Source organism: Mobula birostris, chromosome 10, assembly GCF_030028105.1.
Source record: "Mobula birostris isolate sMobBir1 chromosome 10, sMobBir1.hap1, whole genome shotgun sequence".
Classification (NCBI taxonomy): Eukaryota; Metazoa; Chordata; class Chondrichthyes; order Myliobatiformes; family Myliobatidae; genus Mobula; species Mobula birostris.
Window position 1 is genome coordinate 11,602,222 of NC_092379.1, and position 23,999 is coordinate 11,626,220.

At 50.2% G+C, this 23,999-nt stretch overlaps 1 protein-coding gene across 2 annotated transcripts in view; it reads left to right on the plus strand.

Moving 5' to 3' along the window:
• Positions 1 to 2,225: 2,225 nt before the first annotated feature.
• The window catches only part of LOC140203823 (mitogen-activated protein kinase kinase kinase kinase 5-like), a 182,807-nt gene continuing 161,033 nt past the window's right edge, over positions 2,226 to 23,999 (plus strand). For both annotated transcript variants that reach the window (XM_072269917.1, XM_072269918.1), the window contains exon 1: positions 2,226 to 2,394. In XM_072269917.1, coding sequence (XP_072126018.1) covers positions 2,284 to 2,394 — 111 coding nt within the window. In that variant the 5' untranslated portion in view covers positions 2,226 to 2,283. The remainder of the gene's footprint in view (positions 2,395 to 23,999) is intronic.

Consider the following 23,999-nt stretch of genomic DNA (forward strand, 5'->3'; position numbering starts at 1 on the left):
AAAAATAAGTAACAGATGGGGTACGAGGGAGAGGTGGGGCATTAGTGGAAGTTAGAGAAGTTGTTGTTCATGCCATCAGGTTGGAGGCTACCCAGACGGAATATAAGGTGTTGTTCCTCCAACCTGAGTGTGGCTTCATCTTTACAGTAGAGGAGGGCCGTGGATAGACATGTCAGAATGGGAATCGGATGTGGAATTAAAATGTGTGGCCACTGGGAGATACTGCTTTCTCTGGCGGACAGAGCGTAGGTGTTCAGCAAAGTGGTCTCCCAGTCTGCGTCGGGTCTCGCCAATATATAAAAGGCCACATCGGGAGCACCGGACGCAGTATAATCACCCCAGCCGACTCACAGGTGAAGTGTCGCCTCACCTGGAAGGACTGTTTGGGGCCCTGAATGGTGATAAGGGAGGAAGTGTAAGAGCATGTGTAGCACTTGTTCTGCTTACACGGATAAGTGCCAGGAGGGAGATCAGAGGGGAGGGATGGGGGGGACGAATGGACAAGGAGTCGCATAGGGAACGATCCCTGCGGAATGCAGGGGGGGAGAGGGAAAGATGTGCTTAGTGGTGGGATCCCGTTGGAGGTGGCAGAAGTTACGGAGAATAATATGTTGGACCCGGAGGCTGGTGGGGTGGTAGGTGAGGACCAGGGGAACCCTATTCCTAGTGGGGTGGCGGGAGGATGGCGTGAGAGCAAATGTACGTGAAATGGGGGAGATGCGTTTAAGAGCAGAGTTGATAGTGGAGGAAGGGAAGACCCTTTCTTTAAAGAAAGGAGGACATCTCCCTCGTCCTAGAATGAAAAGCCTCATCCTGAGAGCAGATGCGGCGGAGACGGAGGAATTGCGAGAAGAGGATGGCGTTTTTGCAAGAGACAGGGTGAGAAGAGGAATAGTCCAGATAGCTGTGAGAGTCAGTAGGCTTTTAGTAGACATCAGTGGATAAGCTGTCTCCAGGGACAGAGACAGAAAGATCTAGAAAGGGGAGGGAGGTGTCGGAAATGGACCAGGTAAACTTGAGGGCAGGGTGAAAGTTGGAGGCAAAGTTAATAAAGTCAACGAGCTCTGCATGCGTGCAGGAAGCAGCACCAATGCAGTCGTCGATGTAGCGAAGGAAAAGTGGGGGACAGATACCAGAATAGGCACGGAATATAGATTGTTCCACAAAGCCAACGAAAAGGCAGGCATAGCTAGGACCCATACGGGTGCCCATAGCTACACCTTTAGTTTGGAGGAAGTGGGAGGAGCCAAAGGAGAAATTATTAAGAGTAAGGACTAATTCCGCTAGACGGAGCAGAGTGGTGGTAGAGGGGGAACTGATTAGGTCTGGAATCCAAAAGGAAGCGTAGAGCTTTGAGACCTTCTTTGTTGTTTGCGTTTCTACCCCCACATCCAAGGTCGTTAATAAAAATCACGAAAAGTAGACGTCCCAGAACAGATCCTTGTGGGACACCACTAGTCACAATCCTCCAATCTGAATGTACTCCCTCCACCACCACCCTCTGCCTTCTGCAGGCAAGCCAATTGTGAATCCACCTGGCCAAACTTCCCTGGATCCCATGCCTTCTGACTTTCTGATAAGCCTACCGTTTGGAACCTTGTCAGGTGCCTTACTAAAATCCATATAGATCACATCCACCGCACTACCCTCATCTATATGCCTGGTCACCTCCTCAAAGAACTCTATCAGGCTTGGTAGACCACGATCTGCCCCTCACAAAGCCATGCTGACTGTCCCTGATCAGACCATGATTCTCTAAATGCCCATAGATCCAATCTCTAAGAATCTTTTCCACAGCTTTCTCACCACAGACGTAAGGCTCACTGGTCTATAATTACCTGGACTATCCCTACTACCTTTTTTTGAAACGAGGGGACAACATTCGCCTCCCTCCAATCCTCCGGTACCATTCCCGTAGGCAACGAGGACATAAAGATCCTAGCCAGAGGCTCAGCAATCTCTTCCGTCGCGTCATGGAGCAGCCCGGAGAATATTCCGTCAGGCCCCGGGGACTTATCCGTCACTAATTGTATTTTAACAACTCTAACACCTCCTCTCCCTTCAAAAGTGGGGAGAGAGCGGCCCGAGCCGTGCCGCCCGCGGACACCAGAGGGCGCTGCCGGCCGACCATCGCCCCAACCCCGGGGCCGGACCCGCACAGGAAGCGAACACGTGAACGCCAGCTTCAGAACGCCGTGAACGCCAGCTTCAGAACGCTCGGCCCCTCTCGGAGGCAACAGGGAGACGTGCGAAAGGATGAGATGCGGTTGCTGCCTGCGCTGAATGATGAACGCACAGAATCAGGCGGCCCTGGACATCTCGACGAAGAACCCGCAGGATGACTTCGAGATCATCCAGCGAGTTGGCGGCGGGACCTACGGGGAGGTGTACAAGGTAGGGTCGGGGCAGGGTGCGTACCTGTCCGCCGGAGATCGGACACAAACCGAGAGGCAGCCCCGCTCGTCCACTGACGGCTTCCAGCCAGTCTGAAAACTTACTGCCGCTTTGAGAAATTCCCTAACATTGGTGCCCTCCCTTCGTTTAGTTTAAACTGTGTAACGTTTTTGGTTCGATTCCTCTTTCGCTGAGGAGATATTCCGAACCCGAGGAGTTAGAATAGAGGAAGAAGGCAAGTTAACTTGCTAATGGTGCTCGCTAACTTTTCTACCAGCTCCCGTATCCCTCGCCCTTGTTTGCCAATCCTTTCTCCCCTCACCTCTGGATCTTCTCCAATTCTGCTTCCCTCAGGGCTCCCACCTCTCCCACCCCATTACTCCCCCCACCCCCACCACTTCCCCTTACCCCCCACCCCCCCCACTTCCCCTTACCCCCCAACCCCCCCCCACTTCCCCAGCCCATCCCTCCGCTATCTGTGGCCGTCTCTTCCTTCACCTGAACGCTGGACTCTCATTCTGCTCTCTGCTCTCAAAAAGCGGAAAAGGCGATGGTGTGCAGATGCTGGGAATCGGAAATCAAGGTCAGTTATTTCTGGAAACACTCAGCGGGACAGGGCAGCGTCTGTGAAGGAGGAACAGAGTTAGTTAAACGCATCAGGTCCAAGACCATTTTGTATCTAAACTTGCCTTGTATACTTGCTGTGGTTGGGTATCAGATTTTATCTCTCTGTGGGAGCTGCTGGGAACATTAAGCATGCTATATATGAGTCATAGAGACTTGCAGCAGAGGAACAGGCCTTCAGCCCGCCGGCAGTGCTGCTGACCCACCAATCACTCGTCTTTACCTCTCCCATTCTCAGCACTCGGTCAGTCACCTTCTGAAGCTCGCTCTGTAGCTGCCGCGAGAGTCCTGCCTTCGTCTCAGGATGTGCACTCTGGTGAAATAATAAATTCTTCCCTGAGCTCCCTCTCAATGTCACCTCCCCCCCCATCTAATCTGTGCTCTCTCATCTGAGGCACGTTGGCTAAGGGGAGCCGTTTCTCACTCCCACGCCATCTATGTCCCCCCCGTCAATCTTTGTTCATCTCTATAAAGTCCATCCTTCTGCACCCCCACCCTACCCCCAGTCTCCCCCCGCATTACTGATACACCCCATCATGGTGATCAGTGCTCCCTCTAATTTGTAATGACCAGTGCGGGCAAAAATCTTGTGCCGTGCAATTTTTTGCCCAGTGACAACGACATGTGTGCACTGACTTTTCAAATGGAAGTAAACCTGAAGCTGTTCTGCGGATAGTAAGCCGGCCTGCTTCAAATGAACCAACCAGCAGTTCTTTTGTGCTTCTTAGTGAATCAATAATCTCCTCAATAAAAGTGGTATAAACCAACCAGTGCTAAAACCTGCAGACAATCATCGGAAACCCCACACATTGTCAACACCGTCCGCATCAGAAACCGGAAAAAGGAAATGTGATTGTGTACGGTTCTGAAATGTGCTTAACATGGAACGAGGGGGAGGGCGACAACCATTTGTGCGCTGTTTAAATTCCTTTGTGCGCGAGTAGCAAAAGATGTGTGTGCGCGCGCTCACCTCAGAGGGAATATTGAAGGTGAATCTCCTCTGCACTCCCTCCAGTGCAGTCACACCATTGCCACTGCAGAGTGACCAGAACTGTACACCGTGGACCGAACCAGCATTTTGTACACTGGCCTCTGAACCTCCCTGCTGTTATGCCTGTATATTTTGTGTGGTTGTATTTTTACTGACATTCTGACTGGGCTTGTTATCTTGTACGTGTGAGGGCTGGGCCTTTAGGTGCGTTGTCACTGGGGTGCAAGGGTTACATTGGAGCGTTGTGGTTACACTGAAGTTTTCAATGGGCTGGGGGGGGTGGTGTCTGACTGTCTACAGGTGTATTTTGTGTGGGTGTATTTTTACTGATGTTCTATATGGGTTTGTTATCTTGTACGTGCGCGGACTGGGCCTCAAGCCGTGGTGTTGCCTTGTGATGGGGGACGGGGGGGGCCGCGGTGGGGCGTGGCGTCCAGGCTGGAGGAGACGGGCTGTATTGTTGTTGACTGTGGATTGATGGCGGGGGTTTCGGACCCTCTGCGTGGCAGATTGTGATTCTATTAGTGCTTGCTATCGTGTGTGTGTGCTTTGTGCTGTGTGTGACTGTTGGTACTGTGTTTTGTACCTTGACCCCTGGAGTAACGCTGCCTTATTTGGCTGTATTGATGAGTATTCACGTATGGTGATAATTTAAAACTTGAAATAAAGGCTGGTATCCTGTCTGCGTTCTTAACCACAAACAAGAGAAAATGTGCAGACGCTGGAAATCCGAGCAACACACGCAAAATGCTGGAGGAACTCAGCAGGCCAGGCAGCATCTGTGGAAAAGAATAAACAGTTGAAATTTCGGGCCGAAACTCTTCGGCTTTCTTAACCACCTTGTCTTACAGGGCTGTCGCCTCCAGAGATTATTAGACATCCACGCTGCGGTCCTGATGTTTCACCATACTTTCCTAGGGTCTTGCCTTTCATTGTGTATGTCCTACCATTAACCTCTCCCAAACTATACAACATCACCCCACGTTTTTCAGATTTAAATTCGCTCGGCCATTTCTCTGTCCATGTGCGAAGGGTGCTATTTTCTGGCTCATAGCCATACTTTATTGATCCCGGGGGAAATTGGTTTTCGTTACAGTTGCACCATAGATAATTAAATAGTAATAAAACCATAAATAATTAAATAGTAATATGTAAATTATGCCAGGAAATAAGTCCAGGACCAGCCTATTGGCTCAGGGTGTCTGACCCTCCAAGAGAGGAGTTGTAAAGTTTGATGGCCACAGGCAGGAATGACTTCCTATGACGCTCTGTGTTGCATCTAAAAGAGTCACGTCTCCAAAAAGAAGCCCCCTCCTCCTCTCCCGCCCTCCCCACTGCCGCCTTATTCTGGCTTCTGCCCCCTCCCCCATTCCTTTCCAGTCCTGATGAAGTGCCCCGACCCAAAACGTCGACCGTTTCTTCCCCTCCGTAGATGCTGCCTGACCTGCTGAGATCTTCCAGCATTTTGTGTGTGTGTGTGTGTGTTTTGCAGAAGATTTGCAGCATCTGCAGAATCTCTTGCATTCTTTGCATCCGTGAGTTTGAGTGGCGAATCTGTGCAGGCCGTTGCCACAGGCGGCTGTGGGAGCCGGGTCACATTTAAGCGGGAGGTTCATAGGTTCTTGATTAGTCAGGGCGTGAAAGCTTACGGGGAGAAGGCAGGAGATTGGGAGTGAGAGGGAAATGAATCAGCCACGACGAAATAGCAGAGCAGACACAATGGGCCGAATGGCCTAATTCTGCTCCTGTATCTCTTGGTCTTTCGGGTTTTTTAATCTGATCTGGAATTCTTACTGGCTGAGCGGTTGGAATTGTTGCATCCCAGCCTCTTAAGGAGGAAGTCGCTCAGAGCTTGGGAAGACGTGGGTGTTTCCTGTGAAGACTGTAGCTGTCGAGCAGCCTGTGCAGACGGTGTGTGATACCTGTGGAGTCATGATTGGTCTGCAGAAATCACCGGCCCTCAGTGCAAGGAAATACTAAACTAGGCGGGAGCAGTTGAGGAAGGGTTCGGGAAGAGTTGGGTGGTGGTCTGGCGGGAAGCGTTGGCGTACTGGATTGCCTCCCAGCCCCTCATGCCCTGCGTCTGCTGAGTCCAAGGTAGAAGGGAGAGGAGGGTGGAGGGGAGGCCTTGGCTGTAGGTAGGAATAAAATGGAGAAATCTTAGAAGTTATGATTATGAGGACACACAGTCCCCTTTTATTGTCATTTAGTAATGCATGCATTAAGAAATAATACAATGTTTTTCCAGAATGATATCACGAAAACACATGACAAACCGACTGAAAAACTGACAAAAAACACATAATTATAACATATAGTTACAACAGTGAAAAGCGCTATCATAATTTGATAAGAACAAACCATGGGCACGGTAAAAGTCACAGAGTCTGTCGAAAGTCCCATCATCTTACGCAGACGGTGAACCTCCAGCGCCGCAAACTTGCCGATGCAGCATCCTGGAAGCACCCGACCACAGTCCGACTCCGAGTCCGTCCAAAAACTCCGAGCCCCCAACCAGCCCTCCAGCACCGAGCACCATCTCTGCCGAGCGCTTCGACCCCAGCCCCGGCAACAGGCAATAGGCAAAGCCGAGGATCTGGGGCCTTCCCGTCCGGAGATTCTCGATCGCACAGTAGCAGCGGCAGCGAAGCGGGCATTTCAGAAGTTACTCCAGATGTTCCCCTGCGCTTCTCACGGCTGCCTCCATCAAATCCGGATTGTGCATGGCACCCCTAGTTACAGATAATCGATACTCATTCGGAACAGCTGCGCGTGCTGCGTCGCGCCGCCATCTTCTCCCCCCTCGTGTTCGTGTAGACTTGGCACGTCGCAAAAAAAAAAACTTCTTGAGATGCACAGTGGAGATCATCTTAACTGGTTGCACCACAGCTTGGTGAACAGAAAGGACCGCAGGAGCTGGACACGGCCCAGACCAACACGGGCAAAGACCTCCCCACCGTTCAGCCCAACTACCTGGAGTGCTGTCGCAGGAAATAAGCATCCATCGTCAAAGAACCCCCTCCCCTCCCCATCGTCCAGGCCACACTCTCTTCTGGCTTCTCTCACTGGACACGAGATACAGAAGCCCTGGGTCCCACATCACCAGGTTCACAGCCATTACCCTTCAACAATTAGGCTCCTGAAACAGCGTGGGTAACTTCACCCACCTCAACACTGATATGGTTCCTCGACCTACTGACTCACTTTCACGGACTCTTTCTAACTACTGTGTATTTCTTTTTTTTTTTAGTTGCCTCTTTTGTCATCTGTTGCGCCTTGCTTGTTTGTCAGCCGAGAGGTAATGTTGCAGCTATATATGACCCTGGTCAGACCCCACTTGGAGTACTGTGCTCAGTTCTGGTCGCCTCACTACAGGAAGGATGTGGAAACCATAGAAAGGATGCAGAGGAGATTTACAAGGATGTTGCCTGGATTGGGGAGCATGCCTTATGAGAATAGGTTGAGTGAACTCGGCCTTTTCTCCTTGGAGCGACGGAGGATGAGAGGTGACCTGATAGAGGTGTATAAGATGATGAGAGACATTGACCGTGTGGATAGTCAGAGGCTTTTCCCCAGGGCTGAAATGGCTAACACGAGAGGGCATAGTTTTAAGGTGCTTGGAAGTAGGTACAGAGGAGATGTCAGGGGTAAGTTTTTTACGCAGAGAGTGGTGAGTGCGCGGAATGGGCTGCCAGCGACGGTGGTGGAGGCAGATACGATAGGGTCTTTTAAGAGACTCCTGGATAGGTACATGGAGCTTAGAAAAATAGAGGGCTACGGGTAACCCTAGGTAATTTCTAAAGTAAGTACGTGTTCAGCACAACTTTGTGGGCCGAAGGGCCTGTATTGTGCTGTAGGGGGGTTTTCTTTGTTTCTATGTGTAGATGTAGTTTTTTTCTGGTAAAATTACACACAAAGATATTTCCTGTAAATGCCTGCAAGGAAATGAATCTCAGGGTAGCATATGGTGATGCCTGCGTGCTTCGAAAGTAAATTCACTTTGAGCTTCGAAGAGGACGCTGAGGGAAGGGACCGGACAAGGAACCAGTGGGTCCACGGGTCTCCTCTTCGCTCACAGGGGGAACTGGCGGTTCGCCGGTCTGCGGCCTCAGCTTCCTGAACGTCTGCCTCCTCTCTGCCACCCTTCTCCTCGGGGGGCAGAGCGTGAATCGCCAGCCGCGGTCCGGCACCCTGGGGACCCTTCTCCCCCTTTAGCGTGGTACCGGCTCTGTAGCATGGTACCGGCCACTTCCTTGGGACCCTTCCGCCAGACGTCTGGAAGCCCTCCGCCAGACGTCTGGAAGGGCAGAGTCACGTACCGGTGCAATTGAGTTTCTTGCGATGCAGGATGGGAAGGTTCGCACCTAGCCTGGTCTGCTGGCCGTGAGATTCACGCCGGACTCCACCCCCATCTGCGCCGTACAGTCGCTGAGCCTGTGCTGCGGGAGGAGCAGATGAGACCGCAGTCTTATCTCTGATCTGACAGGCAGTCGTCGTCATCTCTGAAAGCGCAGAGGAGGCTGGGGATTCGCCCACTTAAAACTGTGGCGTACGGGAGCCTTCCTTGCAGGCGTTGCGGTCTGGAGGGACTCTCCTGCTTGAACTTTCTGAGGGTGCAGAGTCTCTTCAATTCCCTGCTGAGGGGTGCTGTGGAGGCAGGGTCACTGGGAGAGGTAGAGTTAGTTTCTGAAAGATGGGAGGGGGTGGATGGGTGACTGGCACAGGAGAGGAACTGAGGCCAGACGGCGGCGTTGAAGAGCAGGGTAGTCTGGGGGAGCCGAGTGGCCTGTTTCGTTTGGTCTGTTGGGCCTGGACTTCGAATGCGTGCCTCCAAACTGGATTTTGAAGAAAGGACCCCCTAACTGAGGCAAAACACTGAGTCCCCTAACCCAGAAAGGTGGGCAGTGGAAGAAAGAGGTGGGAACAGAGTGTGTGTGTTCATTCCCTCAACAACCCAGCCCTGCTGAGGGGGTTGCAAACTGCCCAGTGCGAATTGAAATCCTCAGGGACGAGCCAAGGACCAAACCACTGAGAGCTGTCAGAGGGAGATTAAAATTTAATTGCCTCCATCGTACCCTTTGCAGTTACAAAGATATTGGACACAGACCCAGTAGCTGGTTACCACAGTCGAGAATCATCCATTTGGGTAACCACAAGACAGCTAACTGGCCGGAAAAACAAAAAAAAATGAAGGGCTCACTGCAGAGTCGGGGCAACAGGCAGTCGAAGAACGGGTGAAACGCCGCAGAGGCTGGAAGCCTGAGATAAAATCAGAGGATGTTGCCCGGGCCTGCTGAATTTGCATTATCTGTGCAGAGAGAAATGGTTTCAGGTGGGAGGTCATCAGATACAGGGATGAGGGAAAGCAAGCTGGTTTTAAGCTCTGCCGGAAGTCTGGATGAGAGATGGAGAGGATGCGCTTTGTATCTGTTAACAGGGTGGTGTCATGGATCGCCGTGGTGATAAGCACTGGTGGCTGTGATCACCATGACAACCCCGGCCCCACCCTATCAGCGATATTAACTTTGTCCTATCCACCCCCTTGCCCTTCCCCTCAACAACTTGCTATTTCTGTCCCCCAGTTCAGATCAAAGATGAAGCATCTTTGATCTCAGTCGTTAACTCTTTCTTCACAGATTCTGCTCACCAATTTTCTTCCCCCTGCGTTTTCTGCTTTCGTTACAGAGCGGATACTTGCTGCTCATTTCGCCACCGGCGTTTCGGGCAGCAATGAAGGTCCTCCATCTCTGGTGGTGTTCAGGGCTTCCTTCATCGTGCCAGTAGCTTCCTCTCGGTTTTCACTATCGTCAGTCATCCCCGTCCCGGGTGGAGACTCAGGAATACCGTCGCACTCAGACGTAGAAGGATTCTTCATTGCTGTTTCCGTAACAGTTTTGTTTTACCGGTCAGGGTTGTGAACCCCGCCCCCCCCCCCCACCCGAACCTGGAGGACCAGTGGACCACTCTTAGTCTGGCCTTTACCCTTTGACCTGTTTGGCATTGGTGACCCTACCTAGAGCCAAAGCATAAAGCCCTGACTCCAGGCAACATCGCTCTCCGGGTCACTGAGGCAGGTAAGCCTCCAAACCCTACCACAAGGCTGTGGTCCTCTTGGAGGAAGCTGGGTGTCGGGCTGCACAAAGGTGGGCCAGTGGCAGCAGGGCATTGTGAAGTTGGGCGTGTGCAGTACGCAATGGCACATAAGTTCTGGGTAGGGGAAGAGCTGTGTCATAGTCATACTTTATTGATCCCGGGGGAAATTGGTTTTCGTTACAGTTGCACCATAAATAATAAATAGTAATAAAACCATAAATAGTTAAATAGTAATATGTAAATTATGCCAGGAAATAAGTCCTATTGGCTCAGGGTGTCTGACGCTCCAAGGGAGGAGTTGTAAAGTTTGATGGCCACAGGCAGGAATGACTTCCTATGACGCTCTGTGCTGCATCTCGGTGGAATGAGTCTCTGGCTGAATGTACTCCTGTGCCCACCCAGTACATTATGTAGTGGATGGGATATTGTCCAAGATGGCATGCAACTTAGACAGCATCCTCTTTTCAGACACCACCGTCAGAGAGTCCAGTTCCATCCCCACAACATCACTGGCCTTAATGAATAAGTTTGTTGATTCTGTTGGTGTCTGCTACCCTCAGCCTGCTGCCCCAGCACACAACAGCAAACATGATCGCTCTGGCCACCACAGACTCGTAGAACGTCCTCAGCATCGTCCGGCAGATGTTAAAGGACCTCAGTCTCCTCAGGAAATAGAGACGGCTCTGACCCTTCTTGTAGACAGCCTCAGTGTTCTTTGACCAGTCCAGTTTATTGTCAATTCGTATCCCCAGGTATTTGTAATCCTCCACTATGTCCACACTGACCCCCTGGATGGAAACAGGGCAGCGGGGGGGGGGGGTCGTTGGGGTGGGCATTCAGCACAGCCAATGGGAGGCAGTCATGACAATGGCTTCTCTTAGCCAGTGGTAGGGGCAAGGACATCATGAGGCTGCGAGTGTCAATGGGGTACGTAGGAGGGAGCAGATAGAGGCTCCAAGCAGAGTTAGTGACCTGTGACCTTCCTGGGCACTGGACACAGAGGCAACTTAACTCCCTGTCGAAGGGACTTGTGGCAACATTGCCTTTGGGGTCTGGAGTTTCAGTGACAGTTCCTTTGCATTAAGTCAACAGCCCCTCCTCTGAGGTGAAAGCAGATGCTATAGAGTCCCTTCGGCCCATCTCGTCCACGCTGACCCATCTAAACTGCCTGCTCCCATCAACCCGCACCGGGACCATACCCCTTCCGTCCATACCTGCCCAACCTTCTCAGCGGTGAAACCGAGCTCGCGTGTATCACTTTTGCTGGCAGCTCGTTTCACACTCTCACCACCCTCTGCGTGAAGAAGTTTCCCCTCATTTTCCCCTTACATCTCTCACCTTTCACCCTTAACCCGTGACCTCTTGTCGCCCCACCCAATATTATGTTGGTGTTTTCTCAAAGGTTTTGCCGATTGACTAAAATGCCTCCCAAAAGCTCCTGTAAAGTTTCAATATTGCCCTTACAAGCAGCAGCATTGAATCTCCCTAACTAGCAGCCTGCGGGAGCTGGGGTCTGCCTCTTCCCGTAAAGCAGGGGGGCTGAGGAGCCTGTCGCTGCCCCTGGAGTTAAATGAGCTCCTGCTGACCCTGTGAGAGTCGTCCTCCCCTCCCTCTAAGTGGCCCTCTTTTCCTCTGTAACAGCCTCGATGGGCTGAGCAATTTCCTGCGGTTCCAGAGTTGCAGGATGCGAGAAGCCGGGCCAGAGAGCCGTCCCCCAGCGGCGCTGTTCGTGAGCGAACAGTTGGGAAGCGGTTGGAGCGTGCGGAAGTGTGTGTGTGTGTGGCCGCAAGTCGGTCCCGGGTTCGGTGAGGCCTTCTCCCATAGCCCCGAGCTCAGCTCGTCAGCCAGAACTTCCTCCGTGGCCGCAGAACCTTCCTGTACAACCTCCTCTGAGCCTTCTTAAAAAAAACATGTGCTGTCGCCTCAAGAGAAATTTCCGGAAGCCTTGCAAGCAGCCTCGTTATTAAAATCACTGCAGATTTGTGCTCGAAACCAACCTGACTTTAGCTCTCCAATCTTGTTCTTCCCGAGTTCCAACCCCGGCAGGGATAAAATTCCATTGGGAGTAATGCACTGGGATGTAAATCATCTTGGGATATATTTCCCATGGGATGGTGTGCTGGGATAGAGTTCAAGGGGATAGATCTCATTGGGGTACTGTACTGAGGGGGAAGTCTTGTCGGTATCTTGTCCAAAAGAATAGGCTTAACACAAGTCAAGGACATGGGAGCAGAATTATAGGCCATTCGGCCCATTGAATCTGTTCCACCGTTTCATCATGGCTGATCACTTCTCTCTCAGCCCCAATCTCCTGCCAACTCCTCATATCCCTTCATGCCCTGACCAATCAAGAATCTATTGACCGCAGCCTTAAATACACTCAATGACTTGGCCTCCATAGCTGCCTGTGGCAACGAATTCCACAGAGGAAACATCCTCTCCACATCCACTCTATCTAGGCCTTTCAATATTCAATAAGCTTCAATGAGATTCTCTCACCCCCCCCCCCCCCGCCCCCCATTCTTCTAAATTCCAGCAAGTACAGACAGGCCCAGATCCATCAAACACTCTTCACATGACAAGCCTTTCATTCCCGGAATCATTTTCGTGTAACTCCTTTGAACCTTCTCCACTGTCAGCAGATCTTTTCTAAGAGAAGGGGACCAGAACTGCTCTCAATTCTCCAAGTGAGGCCTCGGCATAAGGCCACAATACATAGGAGCAGGGGTAGACATTCGGCCCGTCGAGTCTGTTCCACCATTCACCAGTGCTTTACAAAGCCTCAGCATTATATCCTTACAGCATAGTTCACGATGGTTCCTCCTGGGCTCCTGTTTTGGCGGTGGACGCCGGTTGTTGCTGGGAGTGGCTGGGGATGTTGACACTGTATGCATCCTGTTGGTAGCCAGCTTCAGGCTTCTGAACCGGCCCACTGAGTGACCACGCAGGAGCAGATGCTGATCTCTTGCTCATGTGGTTGGACGTTTTGGCCCCCTCCTCTGGTTTGTTTCAAACAGAGGCCCCCACCTGTGTTCACTCGACGCTGTCAGGCCATGCGTGCTGCAAACAGGCAGGCCTCCTGGTGCCCTGGGCTCCCATCGTTGGGTTGTTTCCACCATGCTCTCGGGATCATTCCATGCACATGTTGGTTGCCTCATTTCATGCACTAGAAGAGTGAGGAGGGTATTGTATAGGTAGGTGAGGTTTGGGACAGGGAGATGGTGGCAGTAACGGGTGGGGATGGGACAGGGCAAGAGTAAGATGAGGAATGGCACGAGGGGTGTGGAGGATGGGTAAGGGAGATGATGGGAGGGGAATGGGCAAGGGAGATGATGGGTAGGGGATGAGATGCGTGCAGGGACTGGAATGGAGGTGGTGATGTTTGGGACGGGACAGGGAGATGGTGAGGTTTGGGACAGGACAGGGAGATGGTGAGGTTTGGGACTGGACAGGGAGGTGGTGAGGTTTGGAACTCGACAGGGAGATGGTGAGGTACAGGACTGGACAGGGAGATGGTGAGGTTTGGTACGGGACAGGGAGATGGTAGGTTTGGGACTGGACAGGGAGATGGTGAGGTTTGGGACTGGACAGGGAGGTGGTGAGGTTTGGGACGGGACAGGGAGATGGTGAGGTTTGGGACTGGACAGGGAGATGGTGAGGTTTGGGACGGGACAGGGAGATGGTGAGGTTTGGGACTGGACAGGGAGATGGTAAGTTTTTGTCTGGGACAGGGACATGGTGAGGTGCTGTTCAGGACAAGGAGATGGTGAGGCTTGGAATAGGACAAGGAGATGGTGAAGTTTGATATCGGACAGGGAATATGGTGAGATGCAGGAGGGGACAAAGGTTGATCTGGATGGCGGGGTTGAAGATTGGACTGGGGTGACAGGATTGGGGGCTTGATGAGGGCTGGGGAGATATTGGAGGGGATGAGCTTGGTACAAGGGGGAGATGCGGGGCAGAGTTTGGGGTGGGTTTTGAGATGGGAGATGGAGGATAGGGTTTGAATGGGGGGGTGGTGATGGAACCTAGAGGTTGACGTGGGTGTAGATGGCAGGGGTGGGGGCCAGTGGGGGTTGAGATAGAGAGTTGGAGTCGGGATGGAGGGAGATGACTGGGGATTGGGATGGGGGGAGAATGGGTTTTGGGATGGGAGGGAATGGAGAGTGTGGTTTGGTGGAGGTAACTTTTTCCTGCTGCAAGTGTTGACAATGGGTGCTGAGCACTGATCCTTGAAGCTAGGCAGAGGAGCCTGCAGTCGAGGTGACCCTGTATCTCACACACAGTGGGAGACCAGGCTCCAATACCCATGTCTCCTCGCCACCCTTCGCACGGGGACTTTCTCGTGGCCTGCCCGACGGGAAATGCCGCCAAACCTGCAGCTGCGTTGCCTGCTCTGCACCCAGCCCAGCCACGGTGTGAACAGGAAATTTAATTTGCATAAGCCAGCAGAGAGTGAGAGAGCAGTGCAAGGCAGCGCAACCCAATCTCCCGACCCAATCAGCAGGAAGGCATACGTTAGCTGATCAAGATCAAAACCCCCTCCGAGCCCAGAGGCCTGCACTCCTCCCCTGGGCCGTCTGCTCTCCAGACTAGCTGCTCGAAGCTGGGCACCCAGGGGATGCCTGTCACCACCAGCAGAACCAAACTCCATCCCAGATCACTCCCACCCACAAGGATTAGGCTGACATTCTCGGAGCTATTTACAGATACAGCATCCCCTGAGGCCCAATGAGGCAGCCTCGCCCAGTTGTGCCCATGTGACCTATTAACCAGCCAATCTGTGCCTCTTTTCGAAGGTGGGAGGAAACCAGAGCACTTGGAAGAAACCTGCATGGTCACGGGGAGATCGTACAAACTCCTGACCAACGGCGGAATTGAACCCGGGCTGTTGACCCTGTAATAGCATTACACTATCTAGTCATTCCGTAATGGATGGAGAGGGCTTATTTCTGCTGATCTTCTGGGGTGTGTGTGTGTGTGTGTGTGTGTGTGTGTGTGTGTGTGTGTGTGTGTGTGTGTGTGTGTGTGTGTGTGTGTGTGTGTGTGTGAAGGCCTTTAGGTGTGATTTTACAGACCTCTCCCGCACAGCAAGAATGGAACGGTCTGAACTCCGTCCTATAAGCAGCAATTTCTAAATCTGAGTGATGGACTTTTGGGAGCTGAAGGGTTTATGGGGTGAGGTAGCACACGCAAAACGCTGGAGGACTTTAGCAGGTCAGGCAGCATCTGTGGACGGGAATCCACAGCGGGTGTTTCGGGCCGAGTCCAGTCTGAAACGTCTACTGTTTATTTCCCTCCGTAGGTACTCCCTGACCTGATTTCTTCCAGGGTTTTGTGTGTGTTACTCTGGATTACCTGCAGCTGTAGAACCTCTTGTGTCTATGGAGTAAGTTTGGAGACCAACCGCATTACCGTTGCATGACTCGGGGAGTGACAACGGACTCACCTTCTCTCGGAGGCTGAATCCCTGATCGTTTTCACCCGAGAGGTTTGTGCGGACGCGATCGAGGAGGAGGGAGATAAATGTTCGAGTGATCGGTGAACTGAAGGTTAAGGAGGCGAGACGGGATGGAACTGGAAGGCAGGGGACATGTTTGATGGGCCAGGTGGCCTGCACTGCATCCGTTTCCTTGCATTCTCCTTATCCGGGAGCTCCTTTGTCCCCCACCAATCCATTGTCCAGGGTGGCACGATAGCTGGTGCAATCGATTTATAACCATCGCTGATCGCGGTTTGATTCCCGCTGCTGTCTAAAAGGAGTCTGTACGTTCTTCGCATGACCTTGTGGATTTCCTCCATGTGAACGTAGAAAATAGACATCTACAGCACATTACAGGCCCTTCGGCCCACAATGTTGTGCTGACCATGTAACCTACTCTAGAGACTGCCTAGAATTTCCCCACCGCATAGCCCTCTATTTTTCTAAGCTCCATGTACCTAAGAGTCTCTTAAAAGACCCTATTGTATCTGCCTGTACCACCATTGCTGGCAGTGCATTCCCACCACTCTCTGTGTGAAAACCATACTCCTGATATCCCCCTTGTACCTATTTCCAGGCTCCTTAAAACTATGCCCCCTCATGTTAGCCATTTCAGCCCTGGGAAGAAGCCTCTGGCTATCCACACGATCAATGCCTCTCATCATCTTGTACACCTCTATCAGGTCACCTCTCATCCTCCGTTGCTCCAAGGAGAAAAGGCCAAGTTCACTCAACCTATTCTCATAAGGCACGCTCCCCAATCCAAGCAACATCCTTGTAAATCTCCTCTGCACCCTCTATAGTTTCCATGTCCTTCCTGTAGTGAGGTGACCAGAACTGAGCACAGTACTCCAAGTGGGGTCTGACCAAGGTCCTATATAGCTGCAACATTACCTCCCAGCTCTTCAACTCAATCCCACAGTTGATAAAGGCCAACACACCATATGCCTTCTTAATAATAAGAGTGCTTGGTTTCCTCCCATGTTCCACCGATGATGGTTAGGGCTGGTAAGTCTTGGGCAAGTTGGGTTAGTAAGCTCTTGGCGCCAGAAGCGTGGTGACATTTGCAGGCTGCCCCCAGCACAATCCTCGCTCACTTGATCTGACACAAACGACGGGTTTCACTGTATCTTTCAATGATTTGATGTACTACTTATTTACTTAAAGATAGGGTGCTGGATAGCCCAATAGGTTGCATTGCCCAGCAAGCCCCAGTTTAACCCTAGCCTAATCACAGGACAATTTACGATGATCAGATAGCCTTCCAACCTGGTGGGACTTCGGACTGTGGCAGGAAACCCTTGCATTCCACAGGGAGAGACGTACAAACTCCTTGCAGGTGGCAAAGGAACTCCAATGCCCCAAGCTGTTATCAGCTCGCGCCAACCGTTTCGCTACCATTTCGGGGAGCTCATTGTGGGACGGGAGATGTCGGAGTAGGACAGCATCGCGGGCCGAGTGGCCTGTACTGTGATGTACTCTTCCGGATTGATCCCCTGGTGGGGAGCATTCCACCCACGAGGTGGTGACACCTGTCTGTACGATGCAGGTCAAAGCCTATCCAATCGATTGGTCTCCTCCCAGCTGATTGTGCTGTCCGGCCGGCCTCACCCACTGCAAGGGTGTAAGGGAAGGAGTCAGCCACTATCCTCCTCACGCCCGCCCCACCGTTAGACACGATGATTACCCACTGAGCACATCTAGAAGAAGGGCTGCCTCAAGGAAACAGCATCCATCGTCAAACACCCCCACCATCCAGACCATTCTTCTCGCTACTACCATTGGGCAGTGGGTACTGTACAGAACCCAGAAGAGCTACAGGCCTCCTTAAAGAGAGCCCTGGAGCAACACCACCAAGGAGGCTTATGGACAGTTTCGAGGATCAGCTGGAAGGACACTGTGACGATGGCGTCCATCACTAAGGACCCCCATCACCCAGGACATGTTCTCTTCTCACTGTTACCATCAGGTAGGAGATACAGAAGCCTGAAGGCAGACACTCAACGATTCAGGAACAGCTTCTTCCCCTCTGCCATCCAATTTCTGAATGGACATTGAACCCATGAACACTACCTCACTACTTTAAAAAAATTTTGCACTATTTATTTAATTTAACTCTTTAATTCAATTTTATTCTCTGTTGTTATGTATTGCTTCGTGCTGATGCTTCAAAGGCGACACGACGTATGCCGGAGCTATTAAACCCGATTCTGTTTCTGATTCTAACACCAGTGTACTGGAGGAGGCCAACATGAACAGCATCTCCTCCATGATAAAGCAACACCAACTCGATGGATAGGTCATGTCCCCTGGATGACAAACTCACGTCTCTCCAATCAGATCCTTTACTCCCAGTTGATGGAAGGTCAGCGAGCCCCCGGTGGGCAAAGGGAAGTGAGGACCACTTGAGGACCCTCCCCTTAAGAATACATCAAACTTGGAGGGCAAAGGCTTCAAAGATTACAGCCTGACGAAATTGAACATGGCGTCTGAAAACTGGGAAGATATTGCATTCAACAGGTGGAGCTGGAGCTGTTCAAAAGGGATCTGTTCTACCCGGACCTCTGCTGTGCCGCCGAGAACAAGCGTCAGCTGTGAAAGGAGAGACTGAACAACGAAAAGACCTGAGCTCTAACCGCGACCACCACTTGCTTGTGCCCACGCTGCGCCGGAAAATGTGGGTCCTGGATTGGTGTCTACAGCCTCCTGAGGACCAACCAATTCCCCCTGAGGAGAACATCGTACATAACTTGGGAGTGATCTCCTACTTGTACCTCAGGAGGTACAGGAGCCTTGGGGTCCCACACCACCAGATTTAGGGATGGTCATTACCCTTCAACTATCAGGGCTCCTAAACTGGCATGGATGACTTACTCAACACTGAACTGATTCCTCAACCTACAGATTCACTCTCAAGGAGTCTTCAACTGGTGTTCTTAATATTAGTTATAGTTTTATTTACACAGCCTGTCTTCTTTTGCAAGTTGTTTGTCAGTCTTTATAAGATCATAAGATACAGGAGCAGAATTGGGCCATTTGGCCCATCGAGTCTACTCTGCCACTTAATCATGGCTGATCCATCTCCTGCCTTCTCCCCGTATCCCTTCATGCCCTGACCAATCAACCTCTGCCTTAAATATACCCACTGACTTGGCCTCCACAGCTGCCTGTGGCAATGAATTCCACAGATTCACCACTCTCTGGCTAAAGAAATTCCTCCTCATCTCCATTCTAAAAGGACGCCCCTCTATTCTAAGGCTGTGTCCTCTGGTCTTAGACTCTCCCACCATAGGAAACATCCTCTCCACATCCACTCTATCAAGGCCTTTCACCATTCGATAGGTTTCAATGAGGTCACCCTTCATTCTTCTGAATTCCAGTGAGCACAGGCCCAGAGCCATCAAACACTCTTCATACGACAAGCTGTTTAATCCTGGAATAATTTTCGAGAACCTCCTTTGAACCCTCTCCAGTTTCAGCACATCCTTTTTTAAGATAAGGGGCCCCAAACTGCTCTCAATGTGTCATACTTCATGAATTCTATAGTATTTCTTTATTTTCTTGTACTTGCCTGCAAGAAGATGATTCTCAAGGTAGTATATGGTAACACATACATACTCTGAGAATAAGCAACAATAACCATATACAACCCTTGTAGGCATACTCAGTAAATCCATAGTAGGGTAATAACCATAATAGAATCAATGGAAGACCACTCTAACTTGGGTGTTCACCCATCGTGCGAAAGACACCCAACTGTGCAAATTCACAAAGAAAGGAAGAAATAAGCAATTAGTATAAAGACCATAAGACAAAGGAGCAGAAGTAGGCCATTCGGCCCATCGAGTCTGCTCCGCCATTTTATCATGAGCTGATCCATTCTCCTATTTAGTCCCACTGCCCCGCCTTCTCACCATAACCTTTGATGCCCTGGCTACTCAGATACCTATCAATCTCTGCCTTAAGTACACCCAATGACTTGGCCTCCACTGCTGCCCGTGGCAACAAATTCCATAGATTCAGCACCCTCTGACTAAGAAAATTTCTTCGCATTTCTGTTCTGAAAGGGCGCCCTTCAATCCTTAAGTCATGCCCTCTCGTACGAGACTCCCCCATCATGGGAAACAACTTTGCCACATCCACTCTGTCCATGCCTTTCAACATTCGAAATGTTTCTATGAGGTCTCCCCTCATTCTTCTAAACTCCCAAGGAATATAGTCCAAGAGCGGATAAACGTTCCTCATATGTTAACCCTCTCATTCCCGGAATCATTCTAGTGAATCTTCTCTGTACCCTCTCCAACGTCAGCACATCCTTTCTTAAATAAGGGGACCAAAACTGCCCACAGTACTCCAAGTGAGGTCTCATCAGCGCCTCATAGAGCCTCAACATCACATCCCTGCTCCTATACTCTATTCCTCTAGAAATGAATGCCAACATTGCATTCACCTTCTTCACTACCAACTCAACCTGGAGGTTAACCTTAAGGGTATCCTGTACGAGGACTCCCAAGTCCCGTTGCATCTCAGAACTTTGAATTCTCTCCCCATTTAAATAATAGTCTGCCCAACCATGAGAGGAAGAGTCCTTGAAAGTGAGCCATAGGTTGTGGGAACATTTTAATGATGGGGCAGGTGAAGTTGTCCCCTTTGGTTCAAGAGCCTGATAGTTGAGGGGTAAAAACTATCCCTGAACATGGTGGTGCGAGTCCTGAGGCTCCTGTACCTTCCTCCTGATGGCAGAAGCGAGAAGAGAGCATGACCTGGGTGGTGGAGGTCCCTGAAGATGGATGCTGTTTTCCTGCCTCAATGTTTCATGCAGATGTGCTCATTGGAGGGGAGGGCTTTACCCGCGGTGGACTGGGCCGTATCCTCTACTCTTTTTTTGTAGGATTTTCCATTCAAGGGTATTGGAGTTTCCAAACCAGGCTGTGATGCAGCCAGTTAATATACTCTCCACCAGACATCGATAGAAGTTTATCAAGGTTTTAGACGTCGCGCTGAATCTTTGTGAACGCCTAAGGAAGTAAGGCCTGAACTCCTATGTCTCAGTTGAGAGACAGGCTGAGCCTTTGACCAGTCTCTCTCTCCCAGTGGCTCGCTGCTGCAGGAGAACGGTGCTGGGTGTTGACGCGGTTTGTGGATTGTAATCTACAGTTTACGTTACAATGTGTTTCTCGTTTCTGGTCACCCCTTTTTTTTTAATCGCTATTTTGCGCGATTTTGATCGGGGCAGACCGACTCGGCGGCCTGCAGTCAACAAATGACCCAGTGCTAAATTGAACTGAACGTTACTAGACTGTTTCAATGACTCTGTGGTTTGACGTTTAGTATTGTGTTTTTTTTTTGTTCGTTTTTTGCCATTTGCACAGTTCGTTCTTTTTCTTTGCACATTGGGTGTTTGATGTTTTCTTTGAATAGTCTGTCTTTGCTTTGTGGCTGCCTGTGGGAAAGTGAATCTCAGGGTTGTATACTGCTTTCATACTTTGATAATAAATGTGCTTTGAATCTTTGAACTCGTGTCTCAATTCCCCTGTGCTGCTTACCAACAGGCCTCAAACCCTTCATCTTTCACAAGTGTGTATCAGAAGTAATTCTTCTGATTCAGTCTCCCCCACACCTGGGGCAGAGAATTTCAGATGCTCCCAGCCGCTGGTGAAAAGAAACTTCCACTGGTGTCTGTTTTAAATGACTGAGTCATTATCTTGAAAGAAAACCATACAACCTGCTGCAGGAAGTGAGCCAGTGAGACTTCATCTGCGGAGCGAAATGGACAGTTGACATTTCACCCAGCCCGGCTGAAGGGTTGCGTCTGAGACGCTGACTTGTCCGTTTCCCTCTGCCGAGGCTGCTCGGCCCACTCAGTTCCTCCAGCAGTTGGTTATTGTTCCACACTCTGATCGAGTGTCTCCCTGCCTCCTCGATTCGGGCAGACGGGGCTCGTCCGCCGTGGCTGGCAGCTCGTCCAGGAGAGGGAGAGCTCTGACCTCAAACCCCCGCTGCCTTGCGGCTGTACCCACTCATGGGGAAGACTTCGGGAGTAAACCCCGAGGGGAAAATTTGGAGCTGGAGTCCCTAAGGCTGCCCTACGTTGAGTTCAACGCTGACTGGCAACGCCACTGGTGCCAAACTGTATCGGTCTCTGCCGGTTCTGCGTGGAGAGGGGCAGAGCCCACTGCATGGGCAACAGCGTGCTCTCCACATCCTCCTCTCCCTGGCTTGTGCATACGGCTAGTACGCAACATACGCGGTCAACCTTGAGCGGCGAAGGGCTTCAGTCTCCTCATTCTGGGCTCTCACCTGAGTGGAAACATGCTGGCGTCTCTCCTGTCATGTCCCCGTAGTGTCTGACATGTCTGAATGGAGCCACCCCCACATTCTCCTAAGACCGCAGTGAATGCACACCACCCCTATTTGTCACGCGCTCACCTTGGGTCCTTGTGGAACTGCTCAGTTTATGACCTCAATGTGGACATTCTGGAGGTGAGATGTCAATGATTGAGACGAACACAGGTCAACCTTTGACCAGGTGGACCTTCAGTGAATGAGACCCAAGAGCAAAATCTGTTGGAATTACTGGAGGCCTGCTATCTCTGACAGGAGAAGATCAAACCACCTATCTTTGTTCAATAGTGTTTCCCTCCCGTCAATGTCCTGAACGTCACCATTGACAAGAAACTCAACCAGACCTGCCTCATGATGCTCAAAGTAAATTTATTATTGAAGTACATATATAGCCCTGAGATTTATTTTCTTAACAAGTTAGGATATAAACACCTACAATGGTTGTTACATAGGCTTACATACAACATTTTGGACCAGAAGAAATGGTCCAGAAGAGATATATGGAAATTATTATTAATCCACTATTATTACTATTTTTCTTAACAACTAATATCATTACTTAGCCTAATAGATTAGAATTTCAACTGTACATAATTATCTATTTAAGTGTCTAATTTCTTTTTATATCATCTTAATGTGTACTTAGGAATGTATAAATAATTATAGTTTTATACATATAAAAAAAATGGAAAAGGTTATACATGTGAAAAAAGTACGTGATACTTGTGAATTCCTTATCCAAATAAAAATAAAAAATTTTAAAAAAAGAGATTCATTTTCTTGCAGGCTTTCTCAGTAAGTAGAAAGAGACACCGTAGTGAGTGAAAAAGCCATTGAGCACATTGTGGTAAACCATGTATATATGTTGTAACTCGGTTACCTGTCTGGACACACCCCTCTGCTGACTGCCCCTGTGGCTCCTCCCACAGAGTCCTGTATAAAGGTGTTTGCCTTGCCCCTCCCCCTCAGTCCGGGGGCAGACACTCACTGTGGAGGTCGTATTGTACAGCGAATAAAAGCCTTTCAGTATTTTTACCAAACCTCAGTCTTTTGCAGTAATTGAAGGTGCTTCACACATCTACACGGAGCGCTATCTGTCACGGGAAAGCAGCAGCCATCATTATCATGATGGTATCCACCATCCAGGCCAGGCTCTCTTCTTGCTGCCCCCATCAGGAAGAGGGTACAGGAGCCTCTGGACCCGCACCACCAGGTTCAGGAGCAGTTATTACCCCTCAACCATCAGGCTCCTGGACCAGAGCGGATAATTTCACTCACCCTACCACTGAAATGTTCTCACAACCTATAAACGCAGTTTCAAGGACTCTTCATTTCGTGTTTTCGTTATTTATTGTTTAGTTATTTATTATTATTTTTTTCTTTTTTTTATTCATACAGTTTGTTGTCTTTTGCAGGCTGGCTGTCCGTCCTGTTGGGCGTGGTCTTTCATTGATTCTGTTACGGTTATTGGATTTAATGAGTATGCCCGCAAGAAAGTTGAATCTCAGAGGTGCATATGGTGGCAAATATGTTCTTCGATAATAAATTTTCTTTGAGCTTCAGAATCAATGAAAAAAAACACACACAACAAGACAGGCAAACAACCAGTATGCAAAAGACAACAAACTGCGCAAATGCAAAAAGGAAAAAAAAAAAATCAAGTCAAATTACTCATAATAAATAAATAAATAAATAAGCAATAAATATGGAGAACCTGAGATGAAGAGTGTGGCTGCAAGGAGAGGTCAGATGCTGGTCAGTACATATTTGGGAAAGGCTACAGGAAGTGGTGGATACAGGCAAAGTCTCACTGTTGAGCAACTTTACATGAAGTGCTGCTGTGTTCCATGTTTCTGTGGTTCTACAACTTGGTTCCACCATTCTTCTTTGTTTTGTGGCTGTCTGTGAGGAAGAAGAATTTCAGGGTTGAATACTGCATGCTTACTTTGATAATAAATCCACTTTGAACTTTGAACAAGAAAGCGGCGTCCATCAGCACCGACCCCTGCCATCCGGGCTATGCCCTCCTCTCACCCCTACCAACAGCAGGAGGTACAGGAGCCTCGGGAA